Source organism: Myxocyprinus asiaticus, chromosome 21, assembly GCF_019703515.2.
Source record: "Myxocyprinus asiaticus isolate MX2 ecotype Aquarium Trade chromosome 21, UBuf_Myxa_2, whole genome shotgun sequence".
NCBI classification, from domain to species: domain Eukaryota; kingdom Metazoa; phylum Chordata; class Actinopteri; order Cypriniformes; family Catostomidae; genus Myxocyprinus; species Myxocyprinus asiaticus.
In genome coordinates this window covers 25,535,260-25,557,217 of record NC_059364.1, presented here as the reverse complement: position 1 = coordinate 25,557,217, position 21,958 = coordinate 25,535,260, and the positions used below count along the sequence as shown (strand labels likewise).

General features: G+C 37.4%; 1 protein-coding gene across 1 annotated transcript in view; it reads right to left on the bottom strand.

The window, feature by feature from the left end:
• Nucleotides 1–21,958, bottom strand: part of LOC127411866 (PH and SEC7 domain-containing protein 1-like) — a 40,992-nt gene that overhangs the window by 10,574 nt on the left and 8,460 nt on the right. Inside the window, exons 7-10 of the mRNA XM_051647706.1 lie at nt 12,431–12,474; nt 8,329–8,516; nt 5,937–6,007; nt 5,661–5,818 (exon numbers count right to left, since the gene is read on the bottom strand). Coding sequence (XP_051503666.1) covers nt 5,661–5,818; nt 5,937–6,007; nt 8,329–8,516; nt 12,431–12,474 — 461 coding nt within the window. The remainder of the gene's footprint in view (nt 1–5,660; nt 5,819–5,936; nt 6,008–8,328; nt 8,517–12,430; nt 12,475–21,958) is intronic.

The window sequence follows — 21,958 nt, the reverse complement described above, 5'->3', positions numbered from 1 at the left end:
TCATTACCTTGTCTCTTGTATGCTGCATTTAGCAAAGGTCACTCAATCTACGCCATGTTAATGATTGGGTAGAACTATTCTTTCAACCACTAAAGATAACTTCACTGTATATAGATACAGTCTTCTCTCGCACTCTTGTTAGTTTAGCCCCCCACCCCCATGACAATGATCACACTCATGTTCTCAAGAGAGCAGCTTGAAAAATGGAGTGCAAGTGGAAGAGTACAAAATTAGAGGTCTTTCGTGGTACATGGAATGACAGTGTCTCTAGCTACAGAAAGGCTTTAAAATCTGCCAGGTCTGCATATTTGAGCAAACTCATAGAAGATAATCACAACAATCCTAGTTGTTTATTCAGTACTGTGGATAAATTAGTAAGAAATAAAGCTTCGACAGAACCAAATATTCCATCGCAGCACAGTAGTAATGACTTTATGAATTTCTTTACTGATAAAATTTAAATAATCAAAAACAAAATTGGAATTATGCAACCATCTGCAATAGCACCTCTGAAGACAGTGTCTCATATTATTCCTCAAGAGCAACTTCAATCCTTTGCTATTATAGAACAGATAGAGCTAAACAAACTTATCAAAACATCAAAATTAACAACATGTATGTTAGATTCAATACTGACCAATCTATTAAAAGAATTGTTTCCTGTAATCTCAGAACCTCTTCTTAATATTATTAACTCCTCATTATCCTTAGGGCATGTCCTAAGAAAATGTATGATAGCAGTTATTAAACTGCTTATCAAGAAACTACAGCTTGATCCTGGAGAGTTGGCTTATTATAGACCAATCTCAAATCTTCCATTTATGTCAAAAATACTAGAAAAGGTAGTGTCCTCCCAACTATGTTCATTTAAAAAATAAAAAAATAAAAAATAAAAATATGAAGAATTTCAGTCAGGATTTTAGGCCGCATATAGTACAGAGACTGCAACTATCAGAGTTGCGGCTGCATTTCTCTTCTAGTGCTTTTAAATCTTAGTGCTTCCTTCGACACCATAGATCTCGAAATTCTCTTGGATAGGCTTGAGAATTATGTTGGCATATGTGGACAGGCATTATCTTGGTTTAGGCCCTATTTATCTGACTGCTACAACTATGTGTAAATGAGGATTTGTCAGAACAAACAAAAGTTAAGAATGAAGTGCCACAGGGATCAGTTTTAGGGTCTCTTCTTTTCTCCTTATATATTGTATGCTTCCCCTGGGAGACATTATCAGGAACTGTGGAATTAGTTTTCACTATTATGCCAACAATACCCAACTTTATATTTCCTTGAAACCTGACAACATTTCACAATTCTCCAAGTTAGCAGAGTGTATCAATAATATGAAAGATTGGATGGCTAGAAATTTCCTTCTACTCAGTTCCGACAAAACAGAGGTACTAATTATTGGACCAAAAACCTCTAAAAATAAGAAGCTAAAATATAATTAGACTCTTGATGAATGTACTGTCATGTTGTCTTCTACAGCGAAGAACTTAGGTGTTATATTTGATAGCAATCTGTCCTTTGAAAACCAAATTTCCAATGTTTGTAGAACAGCATTCTTCCAGCTCAGAAATATTGCTAAGTTACGGCACATGCTCTCTGTTTCTAATGCCGAAAAATGAATTCATGCGTTCATGACCTCAAGACTAGATATTGTAATGCATTACTGGGAGGATTTTCCTGCAGGTTCCATAAATAAACTCAGTTAGTTCAAAATGCAGCAGCTAGAGTGCTGACTAGTTAGTACCAAGAAATATGATCAGATCAGCACAATCTTAGCATCGCTACATTGGCGACCTGTTAAATTTCGTATTCATTTTAAAATACTTCTGAATACTTACAAAGCCTTGAATGGTCTAGCTCCACAGTACTTATGTGACCTTCTATCATGCTATATTCCATCATGTTCATTAAAATCGCAAAATTCTGGCCTGTTAATAATACCTAGAATATCAAAATCCACAAAAGGAGGTAGATCCTTTTCCTATTTGGCTCCTAAACTATTGAATAGTCCTCCGAAGATGGTTCGGGACTCAGACACAATCTCTCAGTTTAAGTCTAGACTAAAGACTCATCTTTTTAGCCAGGCATACACCTAATTTATCTATCACCTCATAGTTATGCTGCATTAGTTAGGTCTGCCGGAACCAGAAACACATCTCATATTCTATAATCCTGTTTTAAAGTGAATGGCATCTACGCTAATATTATTCTAATTGTTTCACTGTCTTAACCTCGGGATACATATCCTGAAGTTACCAGAGCCTGCCAGATCCAGCTCTGGTCCTGCATGATGTCCGACTCTGGTCCTGCCAGATGTCCGACTCCCACTACTACGTGTTGCTGAGCGATGATGACTAACTGCAGCCTGTGCCAGCCAGATATCACTTCAGTCTACTACGATGGACTTCACAGAGGATGAACTGATGCCAGCACCAACCATCAGACATGGGATACTTCACTGGACACTACCTTGGACTTAAGATGGACTCCACTGGAAATTAATCTGCCACAAGCTTACAGTCGAACTGCAGTGCACCTTACTGACCTCTGCCTGAATCACTTTGGTCAAAGGATGGAATACACTCTATACTCACAGCCAAATAACAAAAGACAATGCATCTGTTTGTACTTCCGCAGTTAATTATTTTGACACAAAGACATTACTACATGACATTTTTTTCTGTTGAAGCATCATTTTCTGTAAAGCTGCTTTGAAATTATGTGTGTTGTGAAAAGCACTATACAAATAAAAATGACTTGAATTTACATAAACAGATGGAGCAAAATGAGAGTAGAGAGAAAGTTTCAGTGTGTCTATCTGGGACAAAATAGCTGAAAAGGATCCATCCTCTTGGAAGATGCATGTCGAGTCATTCATCTGAGATGAGAACACTTTGACAAGGGTTTTATAAGCCCTGCATTTAATCAACAACCAGCTAGTGCGTTGAGTTCACTCAGGTGTGTCTATGACATTGTGTATTTTTGTTCTGGCCTGTTTCCAAACAACAAAGAAGCTTCAGCTAACAAAGTCTTGCCATTAATAATACTAATTTAAGGCTGGATATTGTGTTCACATTGCTTAAATTATGTTGTTTGACTCTTTATGGATTCATTTCACAGAAATGTTTGGGTAACATTAAAAAAAAAAAAGAAAAAAGCCTATTTAAGGGATATAAATATTTTTCCCTCAAAATTCTCATTATTGCAATGCAAAAAAAATCTCTGTAATACAGAAGTAAAAATTAGGTATGTCCCAACATTTTTTTGAGAACGAGTACGAGTACCGATTTTCATTACTCACTGATACAGATCCCTGTTTATTTTATTTTTTTATTTTTGTTTTTATTTTCAAAGGAAAATAGAACAGTTCATTTTTTTTTCTCCCCTTTTCTTCCCAATATGGAATGCCCAATTCCCAGTGCACTCTAAGTCCCCATGGTGGCATAGTGACTCGCCTCAATCCGGGTGGTGGAGGACGAATCTCAGTTGCCTCCGCGTCCGAGACCGTCAATCTGCACATCTTATCACGTGGCTTGTTGGCTGCGTTATCGCAGAGACATAGCATGTGTGGAGGCTTCACGCTATTCTCCGAGGCATCCATGCACAACTCACCACACACCCCACCGAGAGCGAGAAACACATTATGGGGACTACGAGGAGGTAAACCCAACGTGACTCTACCCACCCTAGCAACTGGGCCAATTGGTTGATTAGGAAGCCTGACTGGGGTCACTCATTCGATTCGATTCGAGCTTGCGACTCCAGGTGTGGTAGTCAGCGTCTTTACTTGCTGAGCTACCCAGGCCCCGAACAGATAATTTTCAACACAATATTGTTTTATTTTTATCAAATGAAGTGCTTTTATACAGAACCTCACAGCACAATCCAAAATACAACATTGGAGTTATTTTTGTAAAATAAATGCTGTTTAACAGAGTATCACAGCTGTGAGATATTGTTTAAATATAATACAATTATTATTTGTTTATTATTAGTAGTAGTAGTAGAAGTAGTAGTAGTTTTACAGTGAATATTACACAACTTTACAGTTGTCATATATTTCTGTCATACTTTTTTCCATTTAAATTGAACTTTTATTGTGGCAGAAACTTCTATTTTGAAGTGAAACCCTTTCTGTTTCTGTATGTTTTTGACAGTAGCTTCTCATTTCAGGAAAAAACTTGAAAGGGACTTTGCAGAAAGGCAGGTCACTATGTGACCTAATGTGACTATTAAACTGCAAAAAGCTGCTATTTAATTAAATAAATATGTAGTCTGTATGTGCCTCTCTATAAAGTGAATTAGAGCTCTGTTCGCTGTCATCTGCTACAAACAGAGTGCGCAATGCTCATGATGGTGTTTTCTGTGTAAGAGCCAAGGAGTTCTAAAAGGAATGAGCAGCTGGTATCAGCACAATACTGGCTCGACACATTCACTCTGAAGTGTGCAGCATATGCAAACTATATATTTATCTCAATAAATCACAGCATTTGTGATTTATTAATCACACTAGGACATAACATGATTGCATTTTCACAAGAACAAGTACAAACCAGTATCGGACCCAAATCTGATACCAGTATCGCTATCCGCATCACTAGTAAAAACTAATTTTTTGTCCAGACACAAATCAGAATAAATACTGCTTTGATGTATACTTAAAATTGTACTTTACAAATGTACTTTTGAATAATATATCATTATTTTTTGGCATTACATTAGGCCAATGTGCATTGGGAGAAAGATATTTACCGGTAAATGTGCTTAATTGTCATGAAAATAATGCCTCTAGCACCCATAAATAAAAATAAATCTTAAAAATAGACTTCATTTTCTTTATATATATATATATATAATTATTCTTATATATATATATATATATATATATATATATATATATATATATATATATATATATATATATATATATATACACACACACACACACACACACACACACACACACTACCGGTCTAAAGTTTTGAAACACTTGACTGAAATATTTCTCATGATCTTAAAAATCTTTTGATCTGAAGGCGTATGCTTAAATTTTTGAAATTAGTTTTGTACACAAAAATATAATTGTGCCATCATATTAATTTATTTAATTACAAAACTACAATTTAATAAAAAAAAGTTTTTGAAATTGATGACTTGGACCAAATAATAAAGAAAAGCAGCCAATAAGTGCCCAACATAGATGAGAACTCCTTCAATACTGTTTAAAAATCATCCCAGGGTGATACCTCAAGAAGTTGGTTGAGAAAATGTCAAGAGTACATGTCTGCAAATTCTAGGCAAAGGGTGAGTACTTTGAAGATGCTAAAATATAACACAGTTTTGATTTATTTTGGATTTTGTTTAGTCACAACATAATTCCCATAGTTCCATTTATGTTATTCCATAGTTTTGATGACTTTACTATTATCATAAAATGTGAAAAAAAAAAAAAATTATAATAAAGAATGAGTGTTTCAAAACTTTTGATCGGTAGTGTATATATATATATATATATATATATATATATATATATATATATATATATATATATATATTTCTTATGTCTTTCTTGTGATTTTGGTGTGAAACATGTCACCAGACATTTCTCAACAGTTCCACCCTTAAAGTACAGATAAGGTACAGAGACTTACGGGGCCTGAAAGAGAAAGACTCTCCAGTCTGCAGTACGAAGGTAAAACACGTTGGGCCGCTTGCTGTAGTCTGCTGCCCGCATAGCTAAAGAATGATGGATTGATACTGCGTTCTTCAAGTCCTCATCAGACAGCTGCTTATCTGGACGATATTCATCCTGCAGACCAATCACAGACAAAAGACAAATCACAAATGACTTACAGCAATCACAAGAAAGTATTGTCCGCATAGCAAGAGAAATCAGAGTTTTTACTGAACAATCAAATTAAATGTACCTTTTGCAGGTAGAGAATCAGTCCTTTTAGGATGACATAGAATGTCTTCCACCCTCTTTTACCTCGTGGAGCTAAAAGAATGATAAACACTCAAACTTGAAATAGTTCAGGTTAAATATTCTACAACAAGGTGATTATATTAAGTTATAACATTTATAAAATACACTGAAAATCAGTATGTTTGTATTGTCATCCAGCAGACATATCTAAACATCTTTAAAACGACACATTTAAGATATAAAATTGTGTGACACATTTTCAGAGAATTTATCTTGAATGAAGTTTATTTTTTTCCCCATTGGCAAATTGTTTTTTCTTGTTTGTTTGAAGCATAAACCTCAATAATTTGGTTAGATGTATGCTTAACCCTTTAAACTCTGAAGGTGTTTTTAAAGATTTCCTGTTCCAGGGGCATGCCCAAAATTAAAGGCTTATTACTTGACAAAAAAAAAAAAAAAAAAAAAGCCAAAGAAGGTCAATTGTTTATTAAGGGCCTGTTTACACCTGGCCATGCTTTTTTACTGATCGTACTGCTATCTGATTGAAAAAAATAATTCCATTTAATAATTAATAATTCCATTTACCGCCAAAAGGATATAAATCCAAATCAGTTCCCGCGCTATATGCAAATAAAACATAGTTCACTTCCGTGATTATGCTAATTCCGGGCAGTGCATTTAAAAGATATGCTTTATTATTTGATTCCATGTGAATTTGCACTGCGCGCGGTTTTTTAAAAATTTTTACCCCTCGTGGCTTCTCGTAGGTGATACGCGTCATGCGCGTCACCTGCGCTCATGTCAGTGTTTAGTTTCAGATTCATCAGTGATCTGCATCAAATAAATGAGGAAAAAAGTTCTGTCTCTCCTACAACATGCATTCGTCTCTTTCTTTGTTATTATTTACTGCGCGACGAAAGCCCTATGCAAATATTCGGTGGCAGCTGTTGTTTCGCTTTTTTCCAATGCTGACGTAGCGCTGTTTGGGCGTGGTAAAATTTACATCTGCGCCTTAAACAGCCATATGCATTTAGACTTGACCAGTTTCGTCTGGAATGCGTCTCAAACCACCTCCGGAAGTGGTCTGAGTGATCGGATTGCAATCCGTCTCGAATCCTTTTCGGAGGGCACTTACACCTGGTCTTTTCATGATCGGATTGCTATACGATCAGTGAAAACGCATGAAGTGGCCAGGTGTTAACAGGTCCATAGATTATGATAAATTATTAGACTCTCAGCCTAAGAAACTGCTGAAAACCAGTTTCTGATTTGACATTATACAGTATATCTCAGGGAGTAAATAAGGTAGCTCCTGAAAAACTGCTTTTGTTTTGTTCCCAATCATGTCAACTGTAACTGAGTAAAATTTAGCATTGATACTACAAATCAATCAAACGTCATAGCATCCTCCCTGCCCAAATTTGGATGACTTTCTGAATCCTAATACGATGGTTTAGAGTTCCATGACGGTGGACAACATACTACATCATTTCCGATGAAGTCATGTAATCCAGGAAAGCTAACGTGTTTTAGACAGATAGCACATTATGTGCTGTGTGCTCATTGAGCTTCATTTGGATTATCTAATGATATATGTATGATTACATTGTGAGTGGACTCGCTTTAATGGGAATCCCCTCCTCTAAGTAATGGTATGTGAAATTTTATGTTCCATTTATTAATCAAAAACACCTCCTATAAGAGACACCTGTTTACATGTAACATGTATGTCAAAAATATGTACTTAGCTATTACTCAATATATTTTTGTCAGTGAGTAAAATAAATAGGCTGGTAGTATTCTACTATTTAATAGCTTTCCAACGATATATGATGATCAATTTGATCAGTTTGATGTTTTTTTTTACCAATTACAATAATATGTACAGTGCAAAATTATGAATAAATTATCAAAACACTTCTGATTTGTCTGAAAATTTCAAAGCCCTTGTTCAGTTTTGGTCATAATCCTGACATGCATTGTAAAGTACAGCTTCTAAGCTTTAAAATGATACATAAGACTGAAGTTATAAATATTTGTATAATTATTATTATTCTTAAAAAAATTAAAACAAGAAAATTTTTTTTTTTTTTTTTTTTTTTTTGCCAATGTGGTAAGAAATATAAATGTATGATATATTCTTTTTTTTTTTTGCCAGTGTGGAAAGAAATATAAATGTATGATATATTATCTGCAAACAAAGATTTAGCTTCTCAAGCAAATGTATCTTTTTTCAGGATGTGTAGATATTTTTACTAAAACAGGAATGTGTCAGGGAGTAATTCGTCTCTTATTTTCTATGCTCTTTTAGTATATGGCTTCATTAAACAGAAATGGCCGAGGACATTGTGTCAGCAAAGCAATTAAAAGGCTGTATCTGAAGCATGGCATACTTTTCTTGCCATCAGGATCAGCATGAACTTTGCGCACGAGAAAGCCGTTATTGTAGACCTGAGCACTGGACTGTTGAGCGACACTGACGAGGGGGTTTCCTCCACTGCTGAAACGCTTCATGGTGTGCGATGCAGAGTCTTTCCTGCCATCTAGCTCAGAGAAAGATTTCCGCAGTTCCTCCTCATCGCTGTAGAGTACACATTCAAGAGCATTATTAATAAAAGCAATCTGCATTGTCATATAGCCACAATGTATTCAATAGCTGCTTCACTTTTTTGCATTAAAATATATACATACTTATACACTGGCTGCCAAAAGTTTGGAATAATGTACAGATTTTGCTGTTTCGGAAGGTAATTGGTACTTTAATTCACCAAAGTGGCATTCAGCTGATCACAAAGTATAGTCAGGACATTACTGATATAAAAAAGCAGCACCATCACTATTTTAAAAAAGTCATTTTTGATCAAATCAAGACAGGCCCCATTTCCAGCAGCCATCACTCCAACACCTTATCCTTGAGTAATCATGCTAAATTGCTAATTTGGTACTAGAAAATCACTTGCCATCATATTAAACACTGCTGAGAGCTATTTGGTTCATTAAATGAAGCTTAACATTGTCTTTGTATTTGTTTTTGAGTTGCCACAGTATGCAATAGACTGGCATGTCTTAAGGTCAATATTAGGCCAAAAATGGCAAAAAAAGAAACAGCTTTCTCTAGAAACTCATCAGTCAATCATTGTCTTGAGGAATGAAGGCTATACAATGCTTGAAACTGCCAAAAAACTGAAGATTTCATACAAAGGTGTACACTACAGTCTTCAAAGACAAAGGACAACTGACTCTAACAAGGACAGAAAGAGATGTGGAAGGCCAGATGCACAACTAAACAAGAGGATAAGTACACCAGAGTCTCTAGTTTGACAAATAGATGCCTCACATGTCCTCAGCTGACAGCTTCATTGAATTCTACCCACTCAAAACCAGTTTCATGTACAACAGTAAAGAGAAGACTCAGGGGTGCAGGCCTTATAGGGAGCATTGCAAAGAAAAAGCCACTTTTGAAACAGAAAAACAAAAAGAAAATGTTAGAGTGGGCAAAGAAACACAGACATTGGACAACAGATAATTGGAAAAGAGTGTTATGGATCTTAACCCCATTGAGCTTTTGTGGGATCAGCTAGACTGTAAGGTGTGTGAGAAGTGTCCGACAAGACAGCCACATCTATGGCAAGTGCTACAGGAAGCGTGGGGTGAAATGTCACCTGAGTATCTGGACAATCTGACAGCGAGAATGCCAAGGATCTGCAAAGCTGTCATTGCTGCACGCGGAGGTTTTTTTTATGAGAACTCTTTGAAGTAGTTACATTTCCTATTACATTTTTTTTCAAATTGTAATAGTAATTTTTCATGTTATTAATGTTCTGACTATACATTGTGATCAGCTGAATGCCACTTTGGTGAATAAAAGTACCAATTTCTTTCCATAAGAACTTTTGGCCGCCAGTCTATATATGCAAGCATCAAGTCAAAATAAACGGAATCTAAACTGCAATGCTGTGGGTACTTGACATTTAACAGACACTTCTTGCTAATCGTACTGGAGTTATGTGGCTTGCTTAAGAAAACAGTGATCATACAAATCCGTTATCTCAGACACTTTCAGTTTCCTTGATCAGCCCTGCTTGGAGATGAATCTGAAACCTTTTTTCTCAGCCCTAATCTTAAACATGAAGCTACCATCATCAAGGAGCTACCAAACCCAGTCTTTCTGTTATATCACTCTTGAGTATTTGATTAAAGTTGAAGAGTGGAATTTTTTCAGTTTGAAAATATTTTCTTCTATTCCGGCTTAATTAATATGAAGAGACAACTATAAGTAAGCCATCCGCAGATTGATTCCCTTGAAAAGTGTCAAGTCTGTGGCTCTGTAGCACTGTCAAAACATTGCTTTGTTAGTATAAGCATCCCAACCAGCCTGATACCTGAGTCTGCTTAAAAAAGTGGTTTGACGTACAAGTCATCTAGGTATGAAAGTCTTACATCACAGAAGTGAACTATTAGTGATGTATAATTTGCATATTTGCATATTATAGTATAATGCATTTTTCATAGCTGCTTATCTGTGAATACATTTTCTTCGGTGAGCAGCTCACATTCTCTTGCGCTGCATCCGCAGTTGATCTGTCCATTCTAAGGTTTATGGTAAATCGAAAGGGACAAAACTATGAATAAAACAGTGAAGATGGCATCTTCTTCTCCTCAGTTGTTATCTAGTTACAGTGGTAAACAGTTGCAGCTAGTACTCACATTGATCACAGTTTGAACTTGAAAGTACAATGTGAAAAGAGACCAGAGGGGGCAATCAAACTCGGCTTTGGACCAAGCAATCATCAAGCCTTAAAAGTCATTGATGGAGACTAAAACTCAATCTCCAGTGCCTGGTACTTTTCAATATGTACACATCTCCAGCTGAGTGACAGCTGTACAGGGAGTGTAGTCAAGACACCCTGGAGAGTGCTGGAGGCTTGGACCATTAAACATTCCTCTCTAACTGCTACAGTACAGCGCATAGCCTTTGCCTTCACTTGATAATGCTCTCATCTGTTGCTTAGTAACTGCTGGCCTCCACACTGGTAACCAAGAGAGCCAGCAGAGAAGATGAAGCACCATGTGGGAGAGAGAGAGAGCGAGAGAGGGGTAGAAAGAGCAGGCAAATTAAAAAAAAATGGTGACTGACATGCATTGATTCATTCAGATAATTATGACCTTTAGTTGAGAATCTTACAATTCTAAATAAATGAAAGTGCAATGAAGTGAATCAAACTTACTTCATGGAGGGAGAGAGAAAGAGAGAGGGGAGAGAGACACAGAGAAGGAGTGGAGGAGATGTGAAGAGAGAGTGTGGGGACATTGGGATCGTTGAAGATGAAATAACTACTGGTGAATGAAAGAGAATAAAACAATCTCTCGTTCTTTTCTCATTCATACATAAACAGAATTCATGACAGCTTCTTCCCCCAAGCAATCAGACTTTTGGACTCTTGATCTCTCATGATCAATATACATCAGCACTGCACTTTATTAATCTTATAATCTTATATCTCACACTGGACTGTTATAAATAAATTCTCTCCTAACAACACACTGGCAACTGACTATCAACCGACAGCCTGAATGTCAATACAGCACAATACAACATACTGTATATTTTATATATTCTATTTTTATTGTATACTGTGTATTCTATATTGTGTATTGTATACTGTACATTGTATATTATTATTTGTATATTGTGTTGTGTATTTATGTGTACTGTATATTAGATATGTAAATTGTGTTGTGTTAATCTGATGTTTATTGTAAACTGGTATATGTCTCATCACTGTCGTTACTGCTATGTTGATTGGAACTGCACCCAAGACTTTCACCCACTGTTGCACTTGTGTATATGGTTGTGTGACAATAAAGTGATTTGTAGTGAGAAAGAACAATGGTGTGTTTAAGTCTGAGCATTAGCCAAAGATGTCAACCTGTAATAATGAAGAGGCAACTTGCCGTAACCATGGCGACAAAATCTGGAAAGCGCGAGTCATAAACACAACTTCAGCACTCTTTGGATGGTTTAGAGGCCCTTTTAGCATCTAAAGCAATATAATTACCTTATAAAGGGATAGTTCACCCAAAAATGTAAATTAATTATTCAACAAAAGTCATGATTTACATGTTGTTCCAAACCCATATGACTTTCTTTCATCCATGGAACAAAAAAGGAGATGTTAGGCAGAAAGTAAGGGATAGATAGCCTCAGTCACCATTGTCTTTCTTTGCTTCTTTTTTCCATACAATGAAAGTGAATGGCGACTGAGATCGTCTTTCTGCCAAACATCTTTTGTGTTGCATGGAAGAAAGTCATATGGGTTTGGAACAACATTAGGGTGAGTAAATGATGACAGAATTTTCCCTTTTGGCTTGTATATTCCTTCATATCAATAAATAAACACATTCTGAGGCATATAATCAGACTAAAGTATTTTGGATGACATTGGATTGAAGATGCATTGTTAAGGATCTACTAGGGGAAAAGATCTGACTTACATTGTCCACTGAAGTTTTTCATTTTTGATAGAGTTGTAAAGAGCCTGTTAAAAGAGGGAACAAAACACCATTAATCACAAAAACCCATCAACATTTGTTCTGTGAGTGTATATGTGTGGGTGTGGGTGTACTCAAACATCCCACTGATTTAGCTAAAAATAGCACCTGAAAGTTAGCAATAACAATGAACCGGGTGTTGCAGACCATAGTATTTTGACTTCAATCTCATGGAAACAATAACCCAAACATCATTAGATGCTCAGATGGAGAAGGAAAACCATTAGCCCATCAATTTTTCATTCCAATCAGACTTTTTCAATTACCATGGGCAAATCATCCACTTGCAGTTCCCCACAAAGATTACCTTTTCTTTTTTCTTGCGGGTTTGTGGATGATTTTGGCCATCTTGCACTTTGCCCAGCAGATCGGGAAAGTCCAGTGGCTTTAAGGAGCGCGATCGGGGGGCTTTGGTGTAGCGGAATGGGTCCATCACACTAAAATCCCGTCCACATCGCACAGAGCACAGAGAACGAGACCGCAGACGGCCGGTAGAGTGAATACTGTTTACACTGATCATTATTTTGTTAGATAAGCCGTACAATGGCTTTTTAGAAATCCACAAATGAGGAAACAATAGAAATGGTCCACAGGTCCACAGAAGTAGTGACTGAAGATTAAACAGCTGGAACACTAATTCTGTTAAAAGAAGCTCCACAAGAGGAGTGAAGACTCCAAGACAGACAGGTAGAAAAGACGAGTTCAAAGAGCATGTCAAATGACAGTGGCGGATCCAAAGTCTTTGGCAGTGGTGAAGCTCTTTGGGAGATCCTTGAGAGTGTCACATAGGCATCAGGCCTTCAGCTCTTGCATTATGGATCCATTCCTATTCATTATGCATGTAAAACCATTGCTAAGCCACTGCAAATTGCACCCGTGCCATTTTGCATCAAACTTTCTGCTTTGAGTGAGTTGCCAAAGATGATCAAGAAAGATCTGCAGAATCTGCTGCCAGCATCCAGTTGTTTCCTTGTAGACATCCTTGGGATAATCACACCTACACGCATTCACCAACGCACTCTGACACACTCGCAAGTGTTGTGCAGATGGCTCACGAGGACAGAGATGGTGGAAGCAGATAATTGGAGAGAAGAGCGCAGATGTAGAAATATGGACATCGTTAAAGCAAATGCACAAAATAAACACAAATGCGCTCATGCAGGGAACAGACTAAAAGTGTCTGACGTCCACCCACTCTAAAAACTGGCATCCTAAAATTTTCACCAACTGTGACATCACCAGATGTCCCCCTCTGGGACAGAAAAATAGACATCAAACGTGTGAGAGACAAGAGGGATAAATATACAGAAAGAGAGCACCAAACAAGAAACAAGATAATCCCGTTGCTTTATGTAGTTTTCTCTTTTCCACGCCAAAACGTTGAATGTATTAGAAGTTTTCCACATTTCTCTTTCATCTCTCCCTCCCTCTTTCTGCCAGTATCCTCACACCTCTTATCCAATTTGCAGAATGTTTCACACCTTCATGTGCGTCTGCCCTCTCTGCATCGATTTATTGCTTACACAAAACACAGCTTTGCTGCACAGCTGAAAGAACAATAGAGGTTTGGCTTCCGAGCCCTTGTTCTGTGCTCCCTTTCTTCTTCAGCTCACAGTCTTTTGCCTCCTCCGTGATGCAGATAAAAAAAAAAAATGGGCTGTATGGTGAGAATGAGATCTTGTGAGGGAGGAGATCTCATCCTCCCTTCTCTCTCTTGCATTCACAATCTCGCCTGATCTCTTTCACTTTCTCTCTCTCTCCCTCTCTCTCTCTCCCTCTCCTTCACAATTGATGTACCCTTCTCCCAGCATGACTGACAAATCACGACACTTGAATAATCGCTGAACCCACCCTCCTGTGAATGTCAATCAGTTTACAGGGCTCTCAACACACTCTCATTTTCAGTATACAGAATTTAACATTGGTTTGTTGAACATCCACAATTAGCTTGTTTCCGTAATCTATTACCAAGATAATTCTGATCGGATGCTTACACTCAGTAAAATAAGTATTAAGTTATTATCAAATTTAAGTCCATCAACAGTATTGTTTATCAGACTATATGTACTTTCCACGAATATGGTACACTTTGGAGTCCCTTTACTTCTTTTTTAAAGCATTAGGGAAACAAATCTCATGTTTTTTGTTGTGACAACTATTAGATATGTTAGTTAAAGTATTATTTGTAAGGCTTTACAATAAGGTTCTATTAGTTACCATTAGTAAATCCATTAGATACAATGAACTAACAATGAACAAAATATTTTTACAGAATTATCTTGATTAATAGTAATTATAAAAATAGAATGGTTCATTGTTAGTTCATGTTAGTTTATAATGCATTGACAAATAAAAATAAATAAATTACTATATGTTAAAATAAACATTAGCCGAGATTAATAGGTGCTATAGAAGTATTGTTCTTTGTTAGTTCATGTTAACTAATCTAGTTAACAAATGTTAACAAATATAATCTTATTGTAAAGGTTTACCCTATTATTTAACATACAATTATGCATGAAAAGTGCTAGTTTTAAATAAACAATGTAATTTTTGTTAATTTTTATCATTTTAATTTTTATGTTTATTTAATGTTAATTACCAGAAAATGGCAAAATCACAATTTAAAAAAAGTTTTTAAATTGTATTTAGACATGTCCCAAATTGTGGTAATAGGGTTGCAAAATTGCATACCTCATATATAAAATGTGCAGAAAATAAAACAGCTCATACGTAATATGTAGTTTGACTTCATGAGGTTGGTTGACCTTTTGCTGAAAAAAATGTACTTCATTTTTTAGTGCATCAGGCCCTATTTTGTACCCCTTTATGGAAAGTATCTTATAAGGTTCGGTGGACTTAAGTAAGGTTTTTTTTTTCTTTGCTCTCTTTTTCCTCTCTCACAGAGCTCTTGGACACTGGGTGTCCCATAGTCTGAGTCTAACTTTATACAAACATGACCTGCTTTTATTTGGCCCCTGTCACCAGGCAGCCAGCAGTCATCCCAGTGAGGGTGGACTGAGGTGAGCAGAAGGAGGTTTTATCAGCTCATGTCAGAACACAAAAGGGGCTTGATTTGTCCATCATACCACAAAGAGATGCCAGTAGTTCAGATTGCACAGACACCTGGGATATCCCATAATAAAGCCTGAATCAAAGGGATTGGAAACAGCTTGGACAAGCCAAACACAACTAGGAAATGGAATACATCCATAAGTACAAACAGCTACAATATAAATGGTGTATGAAGGACATAGTAATGAAGGCATTGCAGCTCAGTTAAATTTTCGATTATAAAAATGGATATTTCCGGTCTTGAATGTTAATTGGTAAAGTAATCATTGACATGTAAATAATAACAGAACGTTATTCTATAGGTGCCTGGCAGTGATTTACACAGTGAAAACATTGTTTTGTAACATATCTGTTACTATTATATAAGGACAGTTCCGATCCTGTACTCTGATTGGTCAATACAGGATTAAATTTTAAGGTACGAGAGGCCAGACTACACTGTAAATACAGTCATCACTGAAGGGTATTGTTAGGCACGATGTGCAGCAACCCCTTCAGCCCTGACAATATTTATAATAAAGCACAGCTGTGAGTACCTAATTGCTTTTATTCTGTTTAAATCAAAACAAATTTAGTAGTGCCCAAATTTAGTAGTGCGCTAGAAGTTAAAGCTGGGTCTGAATCCTAAGGTAGCTGCCTCGTTGCCTCACTGACCTATCAGTCAATGACTTAACATACAGCATTTGCGTATGAAGGTACTGGTTTTGGACAGACTTCCGAGGCAGCACTGTCACATCGTTGCTAGGATACCAGCATTCATTCAGTCCAACCGAACCACAAAGCTCTAATAATCTAAAACAAAATAAAGAGAGTTTTGGCTGCCAATTTTTTCTTCAGTTCAACCGCTGTGGAACCGCACACACAGGATTGTAGGATTACACAGGCAGCGAAGGATCTATGCTGCCTTCAAAAATCGATCAGATAAAGGTATCTCAGCAGACAAGGGGAATGTTCCAAAACTTTGTAAGCTGCATTGCTGTCTCCTGCCTACATAGGCAGCTGTCTTCTATGGCAGCATCCTAACTGAAATGATGCCTCATAAGAGACCAATTTGGAATGCTCTACAAAGAAGGCATCATTCAAATAGCACTCCTCATGCGCAGCGCACATTTCTCTCGTTTTGTCCGCCATCTAGGATTTATTTTTCCACCAAGCTCATTGTGGTGCATTCTGGGATCGCCTACCTGGGGAAGGATACATATGATGATACCTTAGAATTTGGCAAAACAAGATATCTTATGAGGCAGCATAATTAAGACACCTACCTTTTGGAATGTCCTTTGCGTCGGGAGCATGCCTATGATGTCTTAAAATGCTGCCTCAGAAGGAAACTCACTAGGTTTTGGAACAGACCCAGGATGTGACACGAACATTGGATTTGGACGTACAAACTTTTTCTTTTCCTATCTCCGTATTCACTCTCCGAAGGCTGCATTTTTCTGTTTTCGGACACAGCCATAGTCTCTGACATGACAGAATGTTGCTTTGCAACAAAAATAATGATTCACTATGAGTGAAGGGCAGTAATATGGTGAATAGTTTTTTTGCATCATAGATGTTACCAGATGACTGGTGCACTGAAATGATCATTCGGCATCCAAGACAATAACTATCCATTTTATAATAGATCTTTTTCACATTTCCGGGTTTGGAAATAAGGAAATAAAATCTAGCGGGGTAAACTTCCACAGTATATAGTACTGTGCAAAAGTCTTAAGCACATTAGATGTTTCACAAAAACATTTGTCTTAAGATGGTTATTTTTTATCTATAGCTTTAGTGTGTCAATAGGAAATATACATTTTAAACTCCTGAACATTCCTTTTGCAAATAGAATAGAATAGAAGAACAGGGAGCCCTGCAACAGATGGCATGACCCCCACAGAGCCCCCCATTGAACATCGAGTCAGTTTGAGATTACATGAAGAGACAGAAGCAATTGAGACAGCCTAAATAGATAGAAGAACTGTGACCAATTCTCCAAGAAACATCCTATCTGCCAACAACCAAGAAAAACTGTGCTCAACTGTATCAATAAGAATCTGTGCAGTTTTAAAGGCACGGGGTAGTCACAACAAGTATTGATTTAGTGTTTTTACTGCACATGTTTACAAAATAGCATGACCTCTCGTACCTCATTGCTTAATTATATAAGATGTTGTTCAGGAAGAAAATGGCTCCCGGTGAAGATCAGTACATTCACAAAGATTCTGTGGAAAAGAGTTACATATGGATCTTCTTTATGAAGCCAATCCCAAACAGCATTTCACAGCTCTGTGCTGTAAGTTGTGTAGGGACCAGTGGGAGGAACATAATACAGTTTGCACTGATGCACATCCTCATTAATCTCAACATGGGAGATAAAAAGGAATTATGCTGTTTACACAATTGAGTGGGAAAAAAAACAGGAAAACAATTTGCTAATTGAAAGACAGGAAACAAAAGAGAGAGAGAGAAAGAGAGAGAGGAGAGACAGAGGGCGAGAGAATAAGCAATTTGTAACGCATTTATTATAATAACATGACAAAACCCTTATTTCAGTGGGAGGCCTGTGGCAGCCAAATTCCCATCTGTTCTCCCTGCTACCCTGCTGTTGCTGGCATAAAGACAGGCATCACACATGGCCCTTAACAGTCGTGAACCACACAGGCACAGAGAGCCTAACCTGTTGGCTACCAGACATCTCTAAGCTGCCATCTCTCTGTGCTATATTTAACCCCAAAACCTGTTGTCATTTTGGGCAGAAAGAGGGAAGAAGATGAAAAAGGGGGCCAAAAGAACCAAAATATTGGAAGGGATATCTGAGCAACTCAAGATAACGCTTAAAAAATAGTTCATCCAAAATGAAAATTCTGTCATTCCAAACTCGTATGACTTTCTATTTCTGTTGAACACAAAAGCTGAATTTTTGAAGATTATCCTGGCCACTCTTTTTCATTTAATAAAAGTGAAAGGGAACAGGGTTTGTCAAGCTCCAACATGACAATAAAGCAACATAAGATTATCCAAAAAGTAGTCCATTCAACCCTCTCTGCTGCAATAACAGCTTCTACTCTTCTGAGAAGGCTTTCCGATATACTGTATGTAGTAACAAGGCAGCAAGGATTTGCTCCCATTCAGACACAAGAGCATCAGTGAGGTGAGGCACTGATGTTGGGTCATTCCAATTCACCCCAAAGATGTTCAAAAGGGTTCAGGTCTGGGCTTTGTGCTGGCCAGTCAAATCTTCCACAACAGATGCAGTAAACCATTTCTTTATGGACCTCGCTTTGTGCACAGGGGCATTGTCATGCTGAAATAGAAAAGGGCACAAAAAACTTGGAAGCACACAATGCCTTAGAATGCCATTGTATGGAGAAGCATTATAATTTGTCTTCACTGAAATTAATGGAGTAACCAAACTTGTTAATTAAAAGAGGGTGTCTGCATATTTTTGGTCATACAGCGTATGTCTTCTGAAGTTATATGACAGATTTTGTGAGGCACAGACTGAAATTTAAAAAGCTATTTAGTGAAAATCTTAAACTTCGCTGTAGCTCTCAAATTAAATATGGCCATAATAATGTCAATGACAGTTGGGCAAGAGTTTCAGAGCTTTGGGGAAGTTAATTTTGAGTTCCTCAAAACAAACCTGTCACGTGGCTTTAGAAGACTTAAAATAAAGTCATATGGACTCTGTTTATGATACTTTTATAATGCTTTCTTTTCATTTTGGAGCTTGAGTGACCCAGTCTCCTTTTACTTTCTTTATATGGAAAAGAGTCACCAAGATATTCCTCAAAAATTCAACTTTTGTGTTCCACGGTAGAGAGAAAGTCAAACAGGTTTGGAAATATATAAGCGTGAGTACATAATAATAGAGTTTTCATTTTTGGGTGAAATATTACTGATATCAATGTTTCATTCCCAGAAACTTATTAGGCAGACTGTTTTTTTATTCAGCAAATGCGTGGCCCCCACATACTCACATAGTGTTAGGAGGAGGGAAAGAAGAACAGAGAAGCTGAGAAAAAGAAAGAAGTAGGATACCATTGTCAGCAAAGGGCTGAGATAGGAAGGATTATATAGATATTGAAATTATCTAGACAGACAGGGATAAGTATAGTTCAGCAGAGTAAGTTTTTGCAGATTATAGGGTGAAACAAAGAGCAATATGTCAAATAGTTAAATGGCTAGAGAGAGGGGGGTGGAGATAGAATAGAGCAAGGCACAGAGTGAGAGGGTGGAGGAGAGAGCGAGGGATGAGGGAGAAAGATGGCCAGAGGAGAGAGAGAGGTGGTGGGAGAGTGGGAGGACCGAACGCTTGAAATGCTCTCTGTGATTGTAAAGCACATATCAGCGGAATGGTTCAGGTGCGGTCATCATGTGGCCATTATTCTTGTGCAGTGTGCCCTGTAATCCTAGAGGAGGGACTAAAATAGACAAACCCGAGCACCAGCACACTGGAACATGGCAAGTTCATTGACATCAGCTGCTACTGAAATCCCCTTAATTACTGATTTTAGTTAAACTGCTGAACTGTGTCGCGGTGAACACCACAGTGACAAAAAATCATTAAATACAGGCAGAGTGTACATTTAGTGCAATATTATGATGGGATGTTATGCTAGGGGTGTCAAACTCAGTTCCTGGAGGGCCGCAGCCCTGCAGAGTTTAGTTCCAGCCCTGCTCCAAAATGCCTCCTTGTAATCTTCAAGCACTCCTGAAGACCTTGATTAGCTGCTTCAGGTGTGTTTAATTAGGGTTGGAACTAAACTCTGCTGAAATGTGGCCCTCCAGGAACCGAGTTTGACACCCCTGAAGGTGATCAAGATTCTACCACAATTTCAATGTACAAGAGTTAATTTCTCCAAACATATCTACAATTTAAAATGTATTTCTTTTCTTTCACTATATTTTTTTATTGTATTGTATTATTTTGTACTGTATATATTAATATTTCCTATTTTGTGATTTTTGTCTAATGCTGTAATGCCTCTATTTCCCCTAGGGGATTAATAATTCTATCCTATCCCATCCTATTTTATCCTACCCATCCTGTCCTATCCTGTCCTGTCCTATCTTGTACTAGCCTATCCTAACCTATCCTATACTATCTTATCCTATCCTATCCCATCCTTGTCCTATCCTATTACATCCTCTCCTCTCCTCTCCTCTCCTATACAGTCCCATCCCATCCTATCCGATCCTTTTATTTTGTATTGTATTTATTGTTATTTCCTATTTTGTGATTTATGTCTACTGCTGTAATACCTCGATTTTAATCATATCCTATCCCATCCTATCCTATCCCATCCCATCCTATCCTATCTTATTCATCTCATCCTATCCTATACCATCCCATCCCTATCCTTTCCTATCCTATCCTATCCTATCCCATCCCATCCCAAACCATCCTATCCCATCCTAGACCATCCTATCCTATCCTATTCTACCTTTTCCTATCCTATACATCTTATCTTATTATATCCTATCCTATCCCATCCCATCCCATCCCATCCCATCCTATCCTATTCATCTTATCTTATCCTATTCTATCCCATCCCATCCCATCCCTGTCCTGTCCTATCTTATCCAATCCCATCCCATCATATCATATCATATCATACCCTGTCATATCCTATCCTATCATTTCCTATCCTACTTTATTCTACTCATCCTATACTACCCATCCTGTCCTGTCCTGTCCTATCCTGTACTATCCTATCCTATCCTATCCCATCTTTGTCCTATCCTATTGTATCCTCTCTTCTCCTATCCCATCCCATCCTTTCTGATCCTTTTATTTTGTATCATATTTTTCGTTATTTCCTATTTTGTGATTTATGTCTATTGCTGTAATACCTTGATTTTCCCCTAGGGGATAAATAATCATATCATATCATATCATATCATGTCATATCATATCATGTCATATCATATCATATCATATCATATCATATCATATCATATCATATCATACCCTGTCCTATCCTATCCTATCCTATCCAATCCTACTTTATCCTACCCATCCTATACTACCCATCCTGTCCTGTCCTGCCCTGTCCTATCCTGTACTAGCCTATCCTATCCTATCCTATCCCATCCTTGTCCTATCCTATTATATCCTCTCCTCTCCTATCCCATCCCATCCTATCCTATCTGATCCTTTTATTTTGTATTGTATTTATTGTTATTTCCTATTTTGTGATTTATGTCAACTGCTGTAATACCTCGATTTTCCCCGAAGGGATAAATAATCCTATCCTATCCCATCCCATCCCATCCCATCTCATCCCATCAATGTCCTTTCCTATCCTATCCTATCCTTTACCATCCCATCCCATCCCAAACCATCCTATCCTAACCTATTCTATCCCAGCCAATCCTATCCTATCCTATCCTGTCCTATCCTAT